This window comes from Phyllobates terribilis, unplaced genomic scaffold (assembly GCF_046119375.1).
Source record: "Phyllobates terribilis strain yellow unplaced genomic scaffold, ASM4611937v1 Scaffold_3__8_contigs__length_932513732, whole genome shotgun sequence".
NCBI classification, from domain to species: Eukaryota; Metazoa; Chordata; class Amphibia; order Anura; family Dendrobatidae; genus Phyllobates; species Phyllobates terribilis.
Genome location: NW_027362763.1, coordinates 313,651,673 through 313,667,522, shown reverse-complemented (window position 1 = coordinate 313,667,522; position 15,850 = coordinate 313,651,673). Strand labels below are relative to the sequence as shown.

The 15,850-nt window shown below is 43.8% G+C and overlaps 1 protein-coding gene across 2 annotated transcripts in view; it reads left to right on the top strand.

Annotated features, from left to right (window-relative positions):
- Window positions 1-113: 113 nt before the first annotated feature.
- The window catches only part of LAMP3 (lysosomal associated membrane protein 3), a 50,721-nt gene continuing 34,984 nt past the window's right edge, over window positions 114-15,850 (top strand). For both annotated transcript variants that reach the window (XM_073674990.1, XM_073674989.1), the window contains exon 1: window positions 114-268. In XM_073674990.1, the coding sequence (XP_073531091.1) occupies window positions 229-268 (40 nt within the window). In that variant the 5' untranslated portion in view covers window positions 114-228. The remainder of the gene's footprint in view (window positions 269-15,850) is intronic.

The following is a 15,850-nucleotide window of genomic DNA, read 5'->3' as shown; positions in this document are numbered from 1 at the left end:
TGTTAAAATCGTGCATTATAGACGTAGAAATCAGCGCTCATAAGAGAGAGGCTACAGGATATCCAGCATTAATGACTTTCATCATCCCTGAGTACGGAATATGAAACTTCAGTTCCTAAAACTCACGTGACAGCAACTGTGCAGAGTTTTAAACTTCCTCCTACTTCTAGATAACTTCAGAGCTGCACCTCTTTCCTCCCACAGACAAGTAGCTGCTGACACTGAGCCATGGCGAGCCTCACACTGATCTGTTTTCTGCTTTTCTCAGGTGAGTGTGTCTCTATATCTGTACTATCTTTAGTATCTTTTGGGCTATTATTTATTTTGGGAGTGACATAATACACTGTTTCAATGTGTACAAGGCATCTAGAGGCGTTTCTGTTCTGTAAGTAGAGTCCGTAACTGAAAAAGAATAAGGTTCCTTGCCTATAAGAACGTCATATTTGCATATTCAGAGGGATGTAATAAGTAAAGTGATGCTGTTCATTGTATCATACAGCCTGAAACTCATATAGGAGCTGTAAGGTCTGACTGCACCCACGCATTCCCGAGGTTACAGACAACAGAATCAGAATTAATCTGCCGCTTGGGAAAATAAAGAACACTGCACATAATGGAAACCGTATAGATCAGACACCTCCAGCTCCAGTGCATATCACTAAAATCATCTGTTTTATTTAAAAGCACAAAGTTATTTCCACAGCACTTAACAGACATTATCATCTCTGTCCCCATTGGGGCTCACAATCTACATTCCCTATCAGTATGTCTTTAGAATGAGGAAAGAAACCTGAGAACTCAGAGGAAACCCACAAACACAGGGAGAACATACAAACTCCTTTCAGATGTTGTCCTTTGTGGGATTTGAAACCAGGACCCCATTGCTGCAAACAGGGCTGGTTTATGCAAAGTGGGGCCCTGGGCAAGAAGTTTAAAGTGAGGCCCCAAATGCTAACATATTGCACCATCACACAGAAACATTTTGTTTGTATTCACATGCACTGAGTTCAGGTCAGTAAACCAGTGTGGTTGACAATATTGAAGTCGTTTGACACTTGTTTCCCGGCCTTTTTACACCAGCTGAGGAAGAATAATGGGCACAGAACGATCACTAGGAGATCAATTTGTCCCCATACAGTATCATGTTATCAGCAGCATATCTGCAGTTTTCTCTGGACGATGTGCTGCTGAGAACAATGATTCTGGTTCCGGAATAAACAATCCAATCACTTGTTGAATAGGCAGCATTTTGCTAGTTTAGTATAATACACCCCATAGTCCTCCACATAGTATAATGCACACCCCATAATCCTCCACATAGTATAATGTACACCCCATAGTCTTCTATATAGTATAATGTGCCCCATAGTCCTCCAAATTGTATAATGTGTCCCATAACCCTCCATATAGTATAATGCACACCCATACTCCTCCATGCAGTATATACAGTATAATGCACCCCCATAGTCCTCCATACAGCATAATGCACCCCCCATAGTCCTCTATACAGTGTAATGAACCCCCCATAGTCCTCCATACAGTATAATGCACTTCCCATAGTCCTCCATATAGTATAATACACTCCCCATAGTCCTCTATATAGTATAATGCACTACCCATAGTACTCCATATTGTATAATGCACCTCCATATAGTACAATGCACTCCCCATACTATAATGCACCCTATAGTCCTTCACATATAGTAAAATGCACTTCCCATAGTCCTTGATAGAGTATAATACTGCTCCCCATAGAGTATAAAATGCAGCACCCCATAGAGTATAATGCAGCCCCCACTCAGAGTATAATCCAGCCCCTTCCCCCTCAGAGAATAATGCAGCCCCCTCAGAGAATAATGCAGCCTCCCTCAGAGAATAATGCAGCCTCCCTCAGAGAATAATGCAGCCTCCCTCAGTGAATAATGCAGTCTCCCTCAGAGAATAATGCAGCCTCCCTCAGAGAATAATGCAGCCTCCCTCAGAGAATAATGCAGCCTCCCTCAGAGAATAATGCAGACTCTCTCAGAGAATAATGCAGCCCCCCTCAGAGAATAATGCAGCCTCCCTCAGAGAATAATGCAGCCTCCCTCAGTGAATAATGCAGTCTCCCTCAGAGAATAATGCAGCCTCCCTCAGAGAATAATGCAGCCTCCCTCAGAGAATAATGCAGCCTCCCTCAGAGAATAATGCAGACTCTCTCAGAGAATAATGCAGCCCCCCTCAGAGAATAATGCAGCCTCCCTCAGAGAATAATGCAGCCTCCCTCAGTGAATAATGCAGTCTCCCTCAGAGAATAATGCAGCCTCCCTCAGAGAATAATGCAGCCTCCCTCAGAGAATAATGCAGCCTCCCTCAGAGAATAATGCAGACTCTCTCAGAGAATAATGCAGCCCCCCTCAGAGTATAATGCAGCCTCCCTCAGAGAATAATGCAGCCTCCCTCAGAGTATAATGCAGCCTCCCTCAGAGAATAATGCAGCCTCCCTCAGAGAATAATGCAGACTCTCTCAGAGAATAATGCAGCCCCCCTCAGAGTATAATGCAGCCCTGCAGTATTATAACCACCACATACTTATTGCTATAAAAAAAAATAAATACAATACTTACCTCTCCTCATTCCCCCAGTCTCAGCAGCTCCACTGCAATGACGCTCCCTTCTCCATCTTTGCTTTCAACTGTATCGGCATCGGTTGAATGCGCGATGCCGCTATTGGCAGCATGCCACTGGGGGCCCCTGGTGGAGTGGGTAGTCTGCCTGTCCCTAATGCTGGCCCTGGCTGCAAAGTAACCGTGCTAACCATTGAGCCACTGTGCTGTTAAATCCAAACAGGAAAAATACAGCAGCACTAAAATCCACTTACATATTTCAAGCACGCAAAGTGTCCTAAGCATACTGGGCTTGAGTTAGACGGAAAAAAAAAGTTGTGTCTCTCAAAAGGGGTTGTACTGAGATTACAAATTTTCACTTGTCTGCAGGATAGATGATGACTTGCTGATTGCTGGAGATCTGGGCACTGGCACCCCTTCAATCATGCGAAGGAGTGAAAAGTCCCTATTTGTTGGAGCAGCATTCAAGCGTGTGCTGTGCGCCCATTTAAAGTCTGTGCGACAGTCCGAGATTTCTTGATGTAACAGGCAAGAAAACGGATTTACAGAACACTATTACAATAGATGTTTGACAATATTAAAGAGAATCTGTCACCAGGTTTTTACTATCCAATCTATGAGAAGCATGATGTAGGTCCAGAGATCCTGATTCCAGCAATGTGTCACTTATTGGGCTGCTTGCTGCAGTTTTGATAAAATCACTATTTTTTCTGCTGCAGATCTAGCTGTTCTCTGAATGTTGAGCTTGGTATAACCCCTCCCACACCACTGATTGGCAGTATTCTGTGTGCACTGTGCATAAGCATAAAGCTGCCAATCAGTGGTGGGGGCGGGGTTATACAGAGCTCATGAATAAGAATGACTGCATGGCAGGAGGTTACTAGTGCTTTTGTGAAAATCTGCTGATCAAACAGTGATTGTATTAAAACTACAGGGAGCATCTCAGTAAGTGACACATCTCTGGAATCAGAGTCTTTGTCTCATTATTCTACTCTCAGATTAGGTGGCAAAAACCTCTTAACAGAATCCCTTTAAAGGGTTTTTCCTACAACAACATTGATCAGCTATCCAGGAAAAGGGATAAATGTATTATTATGGGGGGGGGGGGGTCTGACTGTTGAGAGTCCCACACAAGCGCACTACCACAATATTTGTACAGAACACTCTGAACCTCAGTGGTAGGGGTCCTAAAGGTCCCCATACACATCACACTAGTGATGACCTTTTCCTGACAATATTGACAGTCAAATATGTGGGGCCACTGACAGATGATTTTAGGGGGAGATAAGGATTTGGCATGTCCAATTTCAGATCCTTTTCTTCTCTAAGCGATAAGCCGCCACCAGAGATATTTGTCAGCGGCTCTGTCATAGAAAACAAAGGAGCTCTTGGCAGGGCGATCTCTCCTGTGTATGGGACAGTTGGGCGATATAGCTGCTAGCAGAACAGCTATCCAAAGTGTATTGGGGGCTTCACTGATCAGAGACAATCATCTGTCACAGTAATGAATAATGTGGTCAAAAAGCTAAAATATCAGTGAAAAATTAGAATTAAAAATATATTTAGCTGTGACAGATCTGTTAGAGAAAACTCAGTAACTGAAAATCTGTTCCACTAATTGTAAGTGGTATTTTGTAGCCAGAAAGTGATTTTTAGCAACATAATAAAATTAATCCAATTCACTGTCCTTGATGCTGAAGCTTTATCATTTTCCTTACTTAGTAGTCTGCTCAGTGTCCCTTTAATACCATAGAAGTACTGTAATTGAGCACTGGCTGTGGGGTCATGTGAATTGTCCTCTCTTAAGCCATGTGAAGTGCATATAGAGGGTACAGTAGGACCCCATCAGCTGCCTACTGGTGGAATAGGACAACTCATTGGAGATGTATCATGATAAGGCTTTAGGCCATAGTTACACTGGACTGTTCAGCTCAGTTTTGGTTTTAGAGGTAGATACAGTACAAAAGAGAGGAAAAGTGTAAAAATAAAAAAAATGATAAAAAGACTTTTTTTTGATCGATTACAAATTTTGACTAGTTTTACATACAGTATTTTATTCCATTTGTTTTTGTGCTATTAGCTATATAGCTGTAATAGCACATCATATAAACTTTTAAGAGAACTTGTAAATATGGAGGAACCATGGTGCAGAACACGGTGTGCTCCGCGTAAGGAGAGCTTCATACAGGCTCCGCGTGCACAACTTTTCTGTATGGATGAGCCATTATCTTGACATACAGTACAGACCAAAAGTTTGGACACACCTTCTCATTTAAAGATTTTTCTGTATTTTCATGACTATGAAAATTGTACATTCACACTGAAGGCATCAAAACTATGAATTAACACATGTGGAATTATATACTTAACAAAAAAGTGTGAAACAACTGAAAATATGTCTTATAGTCTAGGTTCTTCAAAATAGCCACCTTTTGCTTTGATGACTGCTTTGCACACTCTTGGCATTCTCTTGATGAGCTTAAAGAGGTAGTCACCGGAAATGGTTTTCACTTCACAGGTGTGCCCTGTCAGGTTTAATAAGTGGGATTTCTTGCCTTATAAATGGGGTTGGGACCATCAGTTGTGTTGTGCAGAAGTCTGGTGGATACACAGCTGATAGTCCTACTGAATAGACTGTTAGAATTTGTATTATGGCAAGAAAAAAGCAGCTAAGCAAAGAAAAACGAGTGGCCATCATTACTTTAAGAAATGAAGGTCAGTCAGTCCGAACAATTGGGAGAACTTTGAAAGTGTCCCCAAGTGCAGTTGCAAAAACCATCAAGCGCTAAGAAACTGGCTCAAAGAAACTGGCTCACATGAGGACCTCCCCAGGAAAGGAAGACCAAGAGTCACCTCTGCTTCTGAGGATAAGTTTATCCGAGTCACCAGCCTCAGAAATCGCAGGTTAACAGCAGCTCAGATTAGAAACCAGGTCAATGCCACACAGAGTTCTAGCAGCAGACACATCTCTTCAACAACTGTTAAGAGGAGACTTTGTGCAACAGGCCTTCATGGTAAAATAGCTGCTAGGAAACCACTGCTAAGGACAGGCAACAAGCAGAAGAGACTTGTTCGGGCTAAAGAACACAAGGAATGGACATTAGACCAGTGGAAATCTGTGCTTTGGTCTGATGAGTCCAAATTTGAGATCTTTGGTTCCAACCACCGTGTCTTTGTGCGACGCAGAAAAGGTGAACGGATGGACTCTACATGCCTGGTTCCCACCGTGAAGCATGGAGGAGGAGGTGTGATGGTGTGGGGGTGCTTTGCTGGTGACACTGTTGGGGATTTATTCAAAATTGAAGGCATACTGAACCAGCATGGCTACTCAGCATCTTGCAGCAGCATGCTATTCCATCCAGTTTGCGTTTAATTGGACCATCTTTTATTTTTCAACAGGACAATGACCCCAAACACACCTCCAGGCATTGTAAGGGCTATTTGACCAAGATGGAGAGTGATGGGGTGCTACGCCAGATGACCTGGCCTCCACAGTCACCAGACCTGAACCCAATCGAGATGGTTTTGGGTGATCTGGACCGCAGAGTGAAGGCAAAAGGGCCAACAAGTGCTAAGCATCTCTGGGAACTCCTTCAAGATTGTTGGAAGACAATTTCTGGTGACTACCTCTTGAGGCTCATCAAGAGAATTCCAAGAGTGTGCAAAGCAGTCATCAAAGCAAAAGGTGGCTACTTTGAAGAACCTAGAATATAAGACATATTTTCAGTTGTTTCACACTTTTTTGTTAAGTATATAATTCCACATGTGTTAATTCATAGTTTTGATGCCTTCAATGTGAATGTACAATTTTCATAGTCATGAAAATACAGAAAAATCTTTAAATGAGAAGGTGTGTCCAATTTTTTGTCTGTACAGTCATGGCCAAAAGTATTGAGAATGAGACAAATAGTAATTTTTCCAAAGTTTACTGATTCATTTTTTGTAATGGCAATTTGCATATACTCCTGAATGTCAAAGAGTGATCAGCTTAACAGCAATTACTGTACTTGCAAAGTCAATATTTGCCCAGAAAATGAACTTTAACCCCCAAAACACATTTCAACATCATTGCAGTCCTGCCTTAAAAGGAGCAGCTAACATCGTTTTAGTGATTGATCCATTAACACAGGTGTGGGTGTTGATGAGGACAGGGCTGGCGATCAATCAGTCATGATTAAGTAAGAATGACATCACTGGACACTTTAAAAGGAGGCTGGTTCTTGGTATCATTGTTTCTCTTCAGTTAACCATGGTTATCTCTAAAGAAACACATGCAGCCATCATTGCACTGCAGAAAAATGGCCTAACAGGGAAGAGTATCGCAGCTACAAAGATTGCACCTCAGTCAACAATAATCGCATCATCAAGAACTTCAAGGAGAGAGCTTCCATTGTTGTCAAAAAGGCTCCAGGGCGCCCAAGAAAGACCAGCAAGCACCAGGACCGTATCTTAAAACTGTTTCAGCTGTGGGATCGGACTACCAGCAGTGCCGAGCTTGCTCAGGAATGGCAGCAGGCTGGTGTGAGTGCTTCTGCACGCACTGTGAGGCGGAGACTCTTTGAGCAAGGGCTGGTTTCAAGGAGGGTAGCAAAGAAGCCACTTCTCTCCAGAAAAAACATCAGGGACCGACTGATATTCTGCAAAAGGTACAGGGAGTGGACTGCTGAGGACTGGGGCAAAGTCATTTTCTCTGATGAATCCCCTTTTCGATTGTTTGGGACATCTGGAAAATAGCTTATTCGGAGAAGAAGAGGTGAGCGCTACCACCAGTCTTGTCTCATGCCAACTGTAAAGCATCCTGAAACCATTCATGTGTGGGGTTGCTTCTCAGCCAAGGGAATCGGCTCACTCACAGTCTTGCCTAAAAACACAGCCATGAATAAAGAATGGTACCAGAATGTCCTCCAAGAGCAACTTCTCCCAACCGTCCAAGAGCAGTTTGGCGCCCAACAATGCCTTTTCCAGCATGATGGAGCACCTTGCCATAAAGCAAAAGTGATAACTAAATGGCTCATGGAACAAAACATAGAGATTTTGGGTCCATGGCCTGGAAACTCCCCAGATCTTAATCCCATTGAGAATTTGTGGTCAATCATCAAGAGACGGGTGGACAAACAAAAACCAACAAATTCTGGCAAAATGCAAGCATTGTTTATGCAAGAATGGACTGCTATCAGTCAGGATTTGGTACAAAAGTTGATTGAGAGCATGCCAGGGAGAATTACAGAGGTCTTGAAGAAGAAGGGGCAATACTGCAAATATTGACTTGCTGCATTAACTCATTCTAACTGTCAATATAACCTATTGGTACTCATAATATGATTGCAATTATATTTCTGTATGTGATATAAACATCAGACAAACACTAATAAAAACCAGAGGCCAGCAGATCATGTGAAAATATAATTTTGGTGTCATTCTCAAAACTTTTGGCCATGACTGTACTGTATGTCACTGAAATCACTAAGGATTTTTACATCGAGACAGAACTCGTCCCTTAGGTATCATTCATATAAATGACACATTTTTTCTTACTTGTGTCACTTGTCTTGAAGTTTCCAATATTTGGTGAACATTACTCAAACAAGAACAAATGATCACACAAGGCAAATCAGATGTACTGTGTTACTCCTAGTGCTGAGCCTGCGGGGCGGTGCAAAATACAGACATTCAATAGGCACCAAAGAGAGAATGCCAGTGCCATGCACCACATCGGAGGCAATGCACTAGGAATAACCCAGCAGGTAAATATTATTAAAGGGTCCCCTGACTGTACCCAACCACTACTATAGCAGAATGCATGTTGGTTACTTTACCCTGAAAAGATAGTTTATGTGCCGTACTAATGTTGCTGTTTTTATAAATGTACTTTTATTTTGCAGCTCAGCATATGCTTATGAGTCAGGACTAGCCCAGCGGCAGTAGTATACATAAAAATCATGGGGCCCCATAGCATAAGTTCTATTTGGACCCCCACACCCCCCAAAAAAACCCTCAATATTCGGCTGAGTCACAAAAGAGCATATCTCACAACTTTGCAGCCCTTACAAAATCATTTTCCTCCTGAATAGTCCTCCACATAGTATTATGAGCACCACATAGTTCTCCATGCAGTATTATGGGCCCCACATAGGGCTCCATACAGTGTAATGGACCCCATATATTACTTCATTCATTAAAATGGGCCCCATATAGTGCTCCATACAGTTTAATGGGCCCCCTATATTGCTCCATACAGTATAATGGACCCCACATAGTGCTCCATACAGTATAATGGCCCCATATATTGCTCAATTCAGTAAAAGAGGCCCCACATAGTGCTCCATAAAGTATAGTAAGCCCCATATAGTGCTCCATACAGTATTATGGACTCCATATATGGCTCCATACAGTATAATGGGCCCTCTATATTTCTCCACAGTATGATGGGCCCCATATAATGCTCCATACAGAAAAAAATAAATAATCAAATACTCACCTCTCCCCTTCCCTCGCTGCTCCACACAGAGGGCGCACTGTAGTAACGTCATCGCACCCTCTGCGCTGAGATGTCACAGAGCTCAGAAGCAGAGGGGGAATGATGGCAGAGGGAGAGTCTGTGGATGGCTCCCTCTCCCATCATTGTTTCAACTGTATCAGAATACAGGATGCAGAAACATTTGAAAGTACGATGCGGGGGGGACCCAGTGCAAGTGCTGGCACTGCGCCCCCCCGACTCACGTGCCCCATATTGGCCATTGGCGGTACACTACTGCCCAGGGCGTCACTTCCTCTTAGACTAGTCCTGCCTCAGATCCTCTAATCATAGCTCCCTGGATACAGCCTACGTGTGACGCGCCCCCTGGGCCATATTCTTTAGGGGAATATCCGGAGCCGGATCAGATGGGAGTTGTAGTCTTCCGAGTGGCTGTGACCCGGTCCGTGCCCAGGGTGTCAAGCTCAGAGTATGTGGCAGTCCTACAGATGTTATAAAGTTCTTAATGTCGACTACGCCACCCGTTGTATTGCGGTCACTATGGCCGCCGCTGCAGCAGGGTCCGCTGAGGCTGATGGTGTTGGTGCAGCTTTTGGTAGTATAACCCCCAACGGGTGGGGTATAGCCTCAGGGGGTCAGGTGCAGAGGATGGGGGTTGTGGTGGTGCAGCATAGATGTTAAGTGAAGACAGAGTCGGGTTGTGCAGTTTAAGGTATTTACTCACTGCTGATGTTCCGGTCACTCCAGCTTCAAGTGACCACCCGAGCCGTGCTGCGTCCACCAGGTCCTGGATTCAGCAAACCCCCAAACAAGTCCGGAGCGTGACCCTGAGCTCTCCTTCTGTCCTTTCCTCTGGCCGTCCCCACTAGTGATCCACCTAGGTCCAGCTCCCTCGGGCCTTCTGTTGGGAGACCCTTGGCCTTGGGTTCCCTGACCCTCCACGTGGTTTGCCTTCGGGGTGGATGTGGTGGGTGGCCGTGGCAGACGCTGCCCACGGCCTCCGGTCTCTGGCTAGGGTGTGCTTTTGCCCCCACCAGTTTGGGATCCGGTACCCTATTGCCGACTCTTCACCCGGGGATTGAATTTGGGTTCTCAGAGTCCTTTCTTTTTCCCTCTCTGGGTCTTTCCTTCTCTGCTCCACTCTCTCTCTGCAGGCTCATCTGGACCTCTGCTTCTTACTGACTCTGACAGACTGACCCTGATCTTTGATGGTGCCCACCTTATATACTCGCTCTATGTGTGAGCTCAGGTGACCAGCACCCAATGAGCTCCTATCTTTACCCAGGCTGCTCCCCCTATCTGCCCCTACACTACTGGGATGTACCACCCCCCTCCCACTCCAGCCAGGAACAGACTCGGTCGTACCTGCACATTTCTAAGTGGGAGTACCGTCGGCCTGCCCCTCGGAAATGGGATGTGTGTAGTGCATGCAGCCTACCGAGCTCAGGTCCACACTCCATCCTTACCCGGGAGTGGAATATCACACCTCTGGGTTGAGGTGCAATACCCCTGTAGCAGCCGAATCCTCAGGGTGCTACACGTGTAATCCTGGTTATTGTAGCACCATTGGTAATCTTGCACATGAGCATGATGTGCCGGCAGTTCTGCCATATTTAGGCAGGCCTAATTAGAGGACTGGAGGCATGACTAGCCCCTCCAGACTAGTCCTGCTTCCTTAGCACATGTAGGGCTGCAAAAAAAGTACTTAAAAAAAAAACAACTTATGATTAGTATGGCACATAAAATACCTTTTCAGAACGAAGGACTCGGCATGCATATCTGACTGATGGCTCATGCAGTGTTACAGACGTTTGGTTGGTTTAGTTCAGACCAATATTTTGCATCAATAGTTTGGCACATTTTAAAAGGGTTGTGCAGGGTTTTCTTTTTCAAAGTTGTCACAATGCAGGGAAAGCATTAAAATAATAAAATAAATTCCACTGACTGCTATCTCCCTAGCTGCTCCAGTGGCTCTGCGAGTGACCACTGCAGCCAATCACTGGCCTCAGAGGTGATTTTTCCAAAATCAGCTCAAAACCACTAAATTCAGTGAATGGCTGTAGTGGTCATGTGTGCACAATCGGAACGTCATCACTTACCGACAACTCACCGAAAATTAAGGGACCACCAGAGCGGCGGGGGAGAATTGTAGTAGAAAGTATAAAGAGCCGAGAATGCTCCTGTTCTTTCTACTCTGTAATTACAAAGGTTCACTACATCACATGTCAGGGGAAGTCACGGTCTGCTGTGCTGGCTAAAATAGACTGTTCTGCTTGTTATCGCTGTGTAACACTACATGAAATATACTGACTGTATCTCTGCTAGGTTACACTTTTATGAAACTTCCCGTCATCTGGTCCAAGACGACATTGTCATAATTCATTTCCTCATTTGTGAACTACCTTATTTCGCTTTCATTCTTTATATGTTAACTTGTGACACATTTGTATCTTTTATTTTTTAACGTGTTGAATAAAAGGGAATAGAAAAGAGATGTTTAATAATCACACACAGTTCTGTAAACCAGTCCTGTATATTGTGTTACTTAAAATGTCACTCTGGAAAAAATGATAAACGTTAAAGTGAAATATATAGTAAAAGGGTTGCCCGCCTCAAAAAATATCTTCACATGCTCAGTATAAATGAATACACCACCCTTTAAAAAGTAAGATTTTAATCAATCTCTCACAATTTCCAATACTTTGATAAAACTGAGTTTCAGAAAACATTTTTTTAACCCATAAGATGAAAGTCAGCTTTATAATATAAACTTTCATTACAAAATCTTCAGTCTCAAATTAGTTGATGCAAAAATTGATTTCACCCCACATCAAAAAGGACAACCTCTACTGTTTTGTATGACCTCTATGATTTTTAAGACAGCGCCAAGTCTTCTAGGCCTGGAATGAACAAGTTGATTGCATATTACAACATCTATCTTTTTCCATTCCTTAAGAATGACCTCTTTTAGAGACTGGATGCTGGATAGAAAGTGATGCTGAAGTTGTCTCTTTGGAACTTCCCACAGGTGTTGGGTTGGCTTAAGATCAGGAGACACTTGGCCACTGAATCACTTTCACCCTGTTCTTCTTCAGAAATGCAACATATGTGTGTTTTGGATCATTGTCTTATTGGCAAAGTGCCCATCTACTAAGGGCACTGAGTGATGGTAGCATCTTCTCTTAAAAATATAGAAAAGTACATCTGTGAATTCATGATATCATCATGCAGACACATAAGGGCACTGCCCCCACCATGTTTCACTGTAGGCACCATGCATTTAGAAAAATGCATAACTTTATAGTTTGGGTCGTTACACTTGCAGTGATATTAACTGCATATACTTTAATATTTACTTGCTTATTTATTATTTAATGAAGCAGGAAAGGATTTTATCTTTTTTTATATATATCTTTTAACATTCTATTAACCTTTTTCTTCTAAAGGGAACCTGCCACGCCAAAAAATGCTAACCTGCAAATTAATAGTACTCTAAAGCCATACGGCTGCCACACTGAAAGTCCAGCTGCTGGGAGAAAATTCACTTTATTCCTCCCAGCAGCCTCAAGCTTTCAGTCATAGAGCGTAGCTTCAGTCACCAATCAGCACATAGTGAGCGGTGGCTGTAACCACTCCCCAGCACTGACTGACAGCCAGTGCTGTAGTGATGTACTGCTGAGCCAGGTGTCAACAAGTGCCTTTTCCTCCTGGCAGCAAGTCTTTCAGTATGGCCGCCTTACGGTTTTAAAATTAAAATGCTATTAACCAGCAGATTGACAAGTTCCATTTAAGTTTTCTTTTAACCCTACAAGGGGAGCTGATAATTTATATAACACATTGCGATACGTCATTCATTTTTACACCTACTGGACTTTTGCTTCTGCAGTGTTTTTATCATAAATGTAGAAGGCCAGAAAAAAACGCCACAGAAAACAAGTCAAAGCTAGCCTGAAACTTTCAATTCTTTCTTGCCATCTCTTTTAGGACAAATTAACCAATTAAAGATTACTCTCTAGACAAAAACAATTTGAGTAAATAGATTGTCGGACTGTTTGAGTACATTTGGATTAAATGCCTTCTTAAGCTATTTGCTAATTTCATTTTGTACACAAGACCATCACGGATAGGCTGCTTCTTGCTTTGTAGAGCAGTAATGGCATACAAAAACAAGAGCACAGTATATTGGAAATATTTTCATGCTGGCTCCACAAAAATGAATACCACTGTAAAAAATATTTGAAATAACTGTGGTTGTTGAGTGAACTAGGGCAGGAGCTACAGCAAGTCTTTAGAAGGTAAATGCATTGCTGTAGAAAATTAGAAATGTCTTCAGTAAATATATAAGACCAAATACATAGAATATGGCCAATATGGAGACTGACAGGCCAAGTATGAAGACAGAAAGTAAATGGATGTAAACAAAAACAAATCTAACGATCAATTAAAATGGTCTTTCCAATATAATTCATTATTTTCTTTTGCTTCCTTCCCTCCCAAACACTATGCTTCAGTGCTGTTTCAGTTTCCTAGTTTATTCTCCTTTCGAAGCTTCTTTCATCTGCTGCTCAGTAAGATCTGTACATTGTATTCAGTTGAAGTTTAGGAATTCCCCTATTTCAGTTGAGGGTGAGGAGCAGACAGTATCAATAACCTGATTCCATCCCATTCATAGGGAAAATACTATATGAACCTTGAATCGTTTCAGACCATTCTCCTCTACTCTATACTTACAAACAGGAAAGCTGGCTCATGGTTAAGTTCCTTTGATCAACCATTATTCTTGGATGACTATAAAAAGTAAGGAATGGATCATCATTAGACAGTTCTGCAATTTTTTGGCATAAATAAAACTGTCACTTTGAATATAAAAGTATGTGCCCTTTCAAATCTTGTGCTAGAGGTATACGCTACTTACACCAGGAAACGGTTTAAATCGCTTTTGTCAGTAATATCAACCCACATAAACCGTCTATATGGGCATACAGATCCTTGATACCTTGATATCTGTTAACCAGATTTACCTGAAAATGGCTTTTGCATTCCCTGCCTCTGCTTTTATACAGGCTACTCTTAGTTGGCTGTACTATACCCTGTGATGTGATAGTGCAAGGCATTATGCAGAAGCCCGAGGTAATATGAGCTTTTGACACACCCGCAGGGCCGTGGAGTAGTCGGCAGCCGGGCCTCTGGTTGCCGGGGGATATCACGGTGGCTGGCCCGGTCCGTGGCCCAGGGCGGTCACCCAAAAGGGGGGAATAGTAGTTATAGAGGATTTAAGTGTTCGTGACGCCACCCGTGGATCGCGGCTAGAGGGAGCCGCCGCTGCGGAGCAGTCCTCTGGAGCTGGTGTTACGGTAGCAGGGATGGTGTGGCTCTCCATGGGTAGAGCTAGCTCCAGGGCAGTGTAAGATGGTGTGGTGGTTGCGCTGGGTGTTGTAGTGCAGGGGGAAAGATGGCGCAGATGAAATAACTGGACAGAGGCGGTGCGGTGCAGTTATCCGTGTCTTTACTCACAGTTCTTTAGTTCCACATGGTGCACTGTCAGATTACAGCCTCCCACGTCACGCTGCATTCACCAGACAGGGGTCCAGCTCTTCCTCAGGGGAATTAGGAATGCCTGACAGAACCCCACTTTCTCGTGTTCCTCTCTAGACCGACTTCACACTGGGTCTTTCTCCCTCCTGCCCTGCGCTGCCCACTCTCAATCCCGCTCAGGTGCTCTGAAGTCCTTCCTGTATGACGGATCCCGGACCTGCTTGACCCTCCTGGGGATTAGAATGCGGCTTACGATCCCTCTGTCCTCTGGCAGATGTGGGGCGTATGGGTGCCTTCCTGCACTCGCCGTACCCCCTAGGATTCCTTCTCAGAATGGAGCCTACTCCCTGCTCCCCTCCTGGGCCTCAAGACTTGGCCCTACTTGTGGAGCAGAGCTCCTAATGAGACTCTGCTCCCGTACTTTTCTTCTGAACTGTCCCCAGCTGTTCTTCTGAACTGCTCTCCTCTACTCAACTGAACTACTCTCCAAAATGGCTTCCCTATTTTATACTCCTACCAAAGTGCTTCCTCTAACTACTTCCTCCTCCCACACCCACTACTGGTCCCCCCCCTGCCTTTGGGTTCCCCCCACTCCAGCCAGGGTCAGGGCTCAGCAGCTGCGCACATGCAAGTTGCCCTTCCTGCCGGCCTGGAGCAGTGTAGTGTTGGATGCAGGTGTAGGGGTTCCGGGCAGCACTCCTTTCTTACCTGACAGAAGGAGACACCACAACTCTGGGTGAGGTGCAGCACCTCTGTGGCGACCGAACCCCCAGGGGCGCCACACTTTCTCTGGCTGCTGCACTCTTATGCATTGCCTAAAATAGCAATGGCTATTCACCGGGTTCACTGAATTCCTAAAGATTCGACACAAATTCAATTTGCATCCAATGAATTTCCTCATCTCTACTAATTGTCAATTGCATATAACTTATATTAATGAAATTAAATCAAGTAAAAAATGGATACTGTCTGCTCTAGGTTGTAAGGCAGCAGGCCCAGATAGGCTACCTTATAGTGGTTGTCCAGCTGCAAAGAAAAGTGTGCAATCACACTGCGAAACGCACACTGCCACAATCTCCTTGTTTTTCCCGTGCTGGTGAGCGTTACAGTGTACATATTTAGGGAATTGTAACAGTGTGCATATTGTGCATTGTCGCGGTTTACAGACTTTCCTTTTGAGACTGGACAACCCCTTTATGCATTCTAACAAAATTTGTAGTAAGCAGTGGCCCCT